Source organism: Fukomys damarensis, unplaced genomic scaffold (assembly GCF_012274545.1).
Source record: "Fukomys damarensis isolate Sample0158 unplaced genomic scaffold, DMR_v1.0_HiC HiC_scaffold_5, whole genome shotgun sequence".
Lineage (NCBI taxonomy): Eukaryota > Metazoa > Chordata > Mammalia > Rodentia > Bathyergidae > Fukomys > Fukomys damarensis.
In genome coordinates, this window is record NW_022900917.1 from 5738754 (window position 1) to 5745985 (window position 7232).

Here is a 7232-nt window from a genome sequence, read left to right on the forward strand (position 1 = left end):
TGCTGGTTTCCACAGTGGCTGTCCCCATTCCCTTCCCTCAGCAGTGTAAAGGGCTCCCTTTCCTGCAGCCTGTCCAACCCTCTCCATTCTCTGGATGACACGGTTCCGGCAGGAGTCAGTTGACAGCGCGTTGTGACTTCGCTTTCCATTTCCCCCACGGTGAGTGACCCTGGACATCTCTTTCCACACCAGTCGATCTTTGGGAAATTGTCCTTTGCCCATTTTCAAATCAAATGATCCATTTTTCACGCTACAGTATTGAGTCCCTTACACATGATGGCTTCTTTTGCTGTGCGGCCCCCACCTGTTTTGGTGAAGAAGATTGTACTGAAGCAGAGCCGCTCCCTGTTTGTTTCTGTGGAGTCTGTGTCGGCTTTGACATGGCGTTGGCAGTGAGTCACTGTGACGAGATCTCCGTAGGGATCGTGACTTCTAAAATGTTTACTTTCTGGCCTCTTCCGGAGGGTTTGTTACATCCACACAGAGCCGTCCTCTGGCAGCTTTGCTGTTATTCCCACTTTCAGAAGGAGTGAAATGGAGTCCGGATGAAGTCGAGCAGCTTTTGAAGGGCTGCAGCAGTGTCTGCTGATTCCAGATCTGCTCACGACACCCTGGTCTGAGGGGCCCGTTGTTCCCTGCGTTCGCCCTCAGAGGGTTTCATGGCGGGGATGCGGATTGGCAGTTTCTGATTACTCCCCACCCACCTCCTCAGAGACAAGACCCCGGTGCTGTGTGTGGTTAAGAACCTGGACTCGGGGCCGCAGGGCTGCGCCCTGGCTTTGGCACTGAATTTCTCAGGCCCACTTCCGCTTTCACCCCCACCTCCCGTTCCTTCCAGATAAGATGAGGGCTGCTTTGTATGATTCGTGAGGTTGGGTCTCAAAAGGAATTCTAAGAGCGGATGTGGCCCACAGGACATTGGCACTTTTATTTCAGATGACTCGTATTTCAAAGCAGGGTCTGACAGTGGGCTCACAGCATCTCCTGCAGGGGCCTCGGTGCCTCCTCCCAGAGCCCACAGCGCACTGACCCCTACTGTCCGATAATATAGTGAAGAAACCGTTCTTCCTCTTCTTCCTCCTGATGCAGGGACTGAATCCAGGTCCTCTCACTGAGAATGTCCCTGGTCCCTTTCTTTGGATCCAACTCGGGTCCTTGTGCTTGGCAGAGGAAGGCGGTGGAACCACTGAGCTAAATCCCCGGCCCCTTTTCATTTTTTATTTTCAGACATGGTCTCCCTAAGTCACTAACTTTCCCAGGCTGGGCTCGAATTTGTGATCCTCCTGCCCCAGCCTCCGGAGTGCTGGGATGACAGGCTTGTGCTAGCTACCACGCCCCGCTCAAGAAATTTCTTTCAAAGGCGATACACTAAATGCACCACAGCAGGGTGCACTACAGCAAGAAACACTTAGAAGCTGGGCTGCGGTTAGACAGACCCGACTTTGAAGGACAGGTCTGTCCCTGGCTAGGTGCGTAAACTCGGGCAAGTTCCCTACGCTGCCGAGAGCCTCCGTGAGGCCGTGGAGAGACTGCGACTCCTGCGCAGTGGACGCTCCTGGCTTGAGTCTTTGGTGCCGCAGCAGCCCCGGGAGGGAGGCCGCCGTGTGCCCTCACCTTTCCGGGGAGGCACCGAAGGCCCACACAGGTTTCCCAGTTCCCCCAAGGTCACGCGGCTGCAATGCCGGCGGAGGGCGCGGGAGCTCAGCCGGCCCTTCCGCGTCCTTCTGCCCAAGTCTCTGGCTGCAGCCTGCGGTGGCTGTCGTTGGTTCATGGGGGGGTACGGGGCGCCCCAGGCAGCTCCTCCCCTGTGCTCCCCAGTTGTCCCCGAGAACGCCCATCGTTTCCTCCGCCGCTTCCTAGCCCGGCGGAGCTGGCGAGCAACTCACACACCCGTCTGCACTCACCAGGCGTTTCCTCCGGACCCGAACCTGCGCGGTGTGCACAGGGATTCAAATCGTCGCCTTTCACGACCATCTGGACTTCGGGGAAGAAGCCGGACGGACTGGGCCAGGGCCCACGTGAGGTGTGAGGACGCAGCTCTCCCCAAGACGGCGCTGACAGATGCCCCGCAGACAGTGGTGAGTTGGGCGGGATCGGTGTGTTCAAAGCGAGGGGAGAGTTCTGCAGGAGATCTGTGGAGTGTGCTTCGCTGCAAACGTAAAACATTTAAATGCACACTGCCATTTGTGGTCAGCCTGGTGTGGAGAGCTCTCCGCTGGTCGTCCGAGTGAAGGAAATCGGCCCCTGGAGAGGTTCAGGAAAAGAGCAGCTGGTGTCTGGCTAGCAAGGACCTTAGCTGTGGGCCCTCTTCGTCTGCGTCTGGGTCCTGCGGCAACAGTGACCGCAGTTTGGCTTCCAACAGCACCGGGTGCGAGAGATTTCTGGTTTGTTTTTTTTGAGACAGGGTTTTGCCCTGTGGCTCAGGCTGGCCTGAACTCATAGGGACCCTGCTGCCTCAGCCTCCTGTGAGGCACTCGCCACCATGCCTGACGACATTTCCTCTCATTATGAGTTAATACCAGTTCTGCCTGAAGAAGCATGAGTGATTAAAAATGTGCCCATCTCCTGTTCTTTGATCTTTGAGTGTGGAGGAAGACAGCTGCCTCTCCCCACCTCCGCAGAACACACCCAAGCTGCACAGCCACACAGTGCTCACGGCACACTGGGGCCTGGACAGCAGAGCGAGTGACTCTAATCACACGCCGACAACAGCACCACCGACTCAGGTCCTCCCCATGCCCCCATCACGCCCAACACCTGAGCTAACACAGTGGCTGGAACGTCCCACTGGGATAGCACCCGACAGCTTTTTTGGTGCCAACTAACTGCACACAGCCCCTGCCCTCCCCAGCACCCCAGCCCTCCTACCCCAGGGCCTTTGCACTCACTATACCTCCCAAGAGCCGTTCAGCTCCTGTCTCACCCTAACGAGGTTCTGTCCAAATGCCAGCTCTTGGGAGAGCTCAAGAACACACCTGTGTGACTGGGTCAGGAGAATGCTGCCCCCGGGGATGGATTAGCGCCCTTAAAAGAGAGACCCCAGAGAGACTCACCCATTCTGGAATGCGAGGTTACAGTGAGAACACAGCTGTGTTGTTTGCTTCTTAGAAGAAGCAGGGAAGGTGTTGGGTACTGAGTCTGCTAGTCCATCCGCTTGGGACCATGGGGCCTCCAGATGTGTGAGAAATCGGTTTCTGTTGGACACGAGCCACCCACTTGATGGTATTTTGTTACAGCAGCTGCAGTGGGCTGATGCACTTCCTCTCCGTGAAGGCCCGTGCCTCGGTGCCGCTGTGCCAAGGACGCCTTGGATGTGCAGGCTGTCCTGGCCCTTGGCCAGTACTCTGCCTGGTGCTCTCCACGTCAGAGTCACACAGATCTCCAAACCCCGGTGTTCCAGAGTGACCGCGACCAGCACCTTCCCTGTGCTTTCGGAATGCAGAAATCACAAGGTCGGCTTTGTCAGCATCAGCGTCCTACCTTTTTGGCGCAGGACGGAGGTTGGCTGTGGCTTCTGCTGTCTTCGGGGCCGGGAAACGTCATCAGACTCGTAGATACTCTGAGATTCTTGCGCCCCACAGGCAGCAGCTTTCTCCCAGGTCGTCCAGTTCCCTTCCCTTTGGACCCCGCCGTCTTTAAATTCTCACGGACGATGTGGGACGACACGGACTCCCCCGCTCACTGGGAACGGAGGCGGCCAGGCTTTGACGCCGTGTGCGCGTCTCGGGGACGTTCCTTTCCCTCCACCTGCTCTGGTATTTTTGAGGTTTTGCTCCTGGGATTTCATCGGCCCACAGCGCTCTTCCCCGGCTCGTCTGGCTGACAAAATCCGTCTTTAAGGCTCTGCCTGTCGCATGCGCTTGCTGCCTGCTCCGCATCTCCACCTGCGCGGCCATCGATTCCGTTTCATTGACTGCAAAGTGCGAGAGTGCAGGGCCTCCAGCTCTCTAACTCAGGGGCTGGGGTCTTTGTTTGTACATTGTTTTTAAAGACATATTTTCCAAATGCAAGACATCATTTTTCTTCAATTCCCCCAAACTCTGCTTAGAGTTTGTTGCTCTTAAAGGTCAAAATTTGTAACACACCTGTCATCCCAACACTTGGGAGGCTGAGGCAGGAGGATCGCTGCAAGTTTGAGACCAGCCTGGGCTACATAGTGAATTCCAGGTCAGTCTCAACTACATAGTGAGACCCTGCCTCAAAAGCCAAAAACACCCAGAAAACCAACCAACCCACCAAACAAAAACAAAGTCAAAATCTGTATGCCAGACCTGGGTTCTTTTCTAAGCTAATATAGTGACCCTGCCTCAAAAGCCAAAAACACCCAGAAAACCAACCAACCCACCAAACAAAAACAAAGTCAAAATCTGTATGCCAGACCTGGGTTCTTTTCTAAGCTGTTGTACTTCAAAGTAAAAGCAAAAAGAAATAAATTATAGAAAATAGAATCAAGATACAGAATCAATATGAGCTGATTCCTGATGATGGACGTATTTGTTATGCACCAGAAACATATACTAACACCAAAGAGGAAAATAAAATCAAACAGAAAGAAAGAAAATTTAAAATGCCCACTGGAAGTGGTGCAGGGGCCTGACCTGTCTGGGGCCATCTTTCTTTTGGGGGGCAGCAATCATCGCATGGCAGCAGGTGGAGAGGAGCACAGCTCGCTCCAATGCCTCACTTGTCTCCATCCTGCTGGGGCCACAGGACCCCTGGGCCACTGTGGAGGCGACTTTGAACCCAAGGACAGAAACAACAAAGACTGAGGCTGATGGGTAATTTTTGGTGGACCCGGATGTCTCAGAATTTGCCCCTGCAGGCACAGTCACCCTGGCTGTCCTTATAACAAAAGCAGCACGGGCTGGGGACGTAGCTCAGTGGCACCGCAACTGCCTGGCAAGCACAAGGTCCTGAGTTCGACCCCTAGTACTGCAAAAATCAAACCAAACAAAACTAGCAGCTTTATTGAGTTGGCACTTATGCTATCAAAAAATCACTCTGTAAACTTTAGTGGATTTTAATATGTTCAAACGCGACAATGATATAATCTCATCAGCCCCACACGAAAGCCCGCTCTTGATGTCGGTCTACATGGGATCATACAACGTGTGGCTTTCTAACTGGTTTGTTTCACTTTGTGTGGCATTTTCAGGAATCACCCTTTGTGTCGCCGAGCCCTTTTCCACAGTGTGGACACAGCTCACTTCGTTTGTCTGTTCGTCAGCGAGAGTTGCAGTGCTCGTGTGAACGTTCACGCTTGTGTGGACGTCTTCCTTGTGCAGACCCGCTGGACAGCCAGCCAGCCCTGTGTTCACTGCTCCGAGGCGCTGTCCAAGTGTCTTCCAAGGTGGCCGCTCCATCTCACCCACCCTCACAGTGGTGTAGGAGGGCGCCAGGGTCCCCACACTCTCCCTCTTGCTCCCTGTTTTCCAAGTTAACCATCACAGTGGGTGCACGGGGTAACTGGTGCATTGGGTTTGCACTTCTGCAGTGCCTGGCAGTGTCTAACACCTTTCACCCGTTTGTTTAGCTTTGGAGAAGGATGCATTCTAGTTCTCTGATCATTTAAAGATTTTTGGTTTAAGTGTCTTTTTCTGGGCAAGTTTTAAGAGTGCTTCACATATTCTGAACACTAGCTTCTTATTCTACACGTGATTTCACAAATTTTTTTTTGCATTTTTCACTTTCTCGTCACCTTGACAACAATGTCCTGCAGTCAAGGAGCAGGATGCTCTCTTTCCATTGATTTAGGTAAAATATACTCTGCCCACCCCGGGGACTGAACTCAGGACCTTGCGCTTGTGAGGCAAGCATGATGCCACTGAGCTAACTCTCTTGTTTGCAGCATGTAAATGCAGCTCTTCTTTTGTTAGATTGATTCCTAAGCATTTTAAACTTTTTGATATTATTCCAAATACATTTTTTTCTTTTCTTTCTTCTTTTTTTTTTTTTTTTTTTTTGGCTTTGGGGTTTTAACTCGTCATTGGCATTGGGGATTGAACTCGTGCCCTTGTGCTTGCCAGGCAGGCAGCAGAACCACTGAGCTATATCACCAGCCCCTTGCATTTTTTTTCTTAGTTTCACTTTGGCTCGTCTGCCCTTAATGTGCTGAATGACACTTGTCTTTATATATTGCGACGAACCTTCTGGGACTCACGGATGAGGCCCAGTAGATTTCTGGTGAGTTGATTCGGATTTTCTGTGTACAAGATCCTATCATCTATCAGCACAGATAGTTTTATTTCTTCCTTTCTGATTTGGGTGCCACTTATGGATTTATCCCCCTGGTGGCTTCAGCTGAAAGTGCGGCGTGGGGCCGAAGGGGCAAGCGCAGCCAGCCTCCTCACTCCCATGCCTGGGCGGAAATCGGAAATCGTTCAACCGGCCGGCCGTGGGGCCTGAGGTGCCAGCGAGCCTGCTGTGGGGTTCTCACCGCAGAGGAAGCGCCCCCTGGCTCTGAACTCCTGCGCCCCGGCTGAAGTGCAGCTGTGCTGGGGCGCGGCGCCCTTCAGGCCTAGTCCCGGTGCCTGGGCGTTTCCCCGGAGACTGGAGAGAAAAGGGTTTGTAACATGACTAACTTTGGTATCATCTCTGTAAGTATAATTTAATCGCCACGAGTAAAGGGACTTCCCAAAAGTCCGCGTGATGGCAGCGGGCGTGGACCTTACTCTGTGCGACCTGGGTAACTCCACAGGCTTCTGCCCCTGGCCAAGCATTTAAAATAATATTTGTGTGTTTTCTGTGTGTTAAGCCCGGAGCTACTTGCTTAATGTACGTTGTATAATTTTCTCTTCAATCCTGTGTGATAAGATCTATTTTTTTTTTTTAAAAAAACATATTTTAGAGAAGTTAAACCTCATGCGTGAAAGTAGGAGGCAATAAAAAGCCTGTCGGATTCTGGATGCAAACTTTTTAAAAAAAATTTTTGTTTTTTGTGAGACAGGATCTTCCTCTGTAGTTTAGGCTGGCCTTGAACAGTGATCCTCCTGCCTTGGCCTCCCTAGATGCTGAGATTACAGGCCTTTTTCGCTGAGGTAGGAGGGGCTCAAAATAACAGCAGAAGAAAGCCAGGGACTCTGGAGTAAGGCGTGGGGGTGGCTTGCGTAGATTGTCAGGGATCTTGGGATTCTGCGGAGACTGGGGAAGGTGCAGTGGGCGAAGCTTGGGCCTGGCGCTGGGAAGGGGAGGAGCTGGGCGTGGGCACCCTGGCGGGAGCATTTGGCCTTCCC

At 52.7% G+C, this 7232-nt stretch overlaps 1 protein-coding gene across 1 annotated transcript; it reads left to right on the plus strand.

Moving 5' to 3' along the window:
- Positions 1–380: 380 nt before the first annotated feature.
- Positions 381–4143, plus strand: LOC104859139. Its single transcript, XM_010619652.2, has 3 exons — positions 381–416; positions 1470–2078; positions 3237–4143. Exons 1-3 carry the CDS (start codon positions 381–383, stop codon positions 3552–3554), a joined length of 963 nt encoding a protein of 320 aa, XP_010617954.1. The 3' UTR covers positions 3555–4143.
- Positions 4144–7232: the final 3089 nt, after the last annotated feature.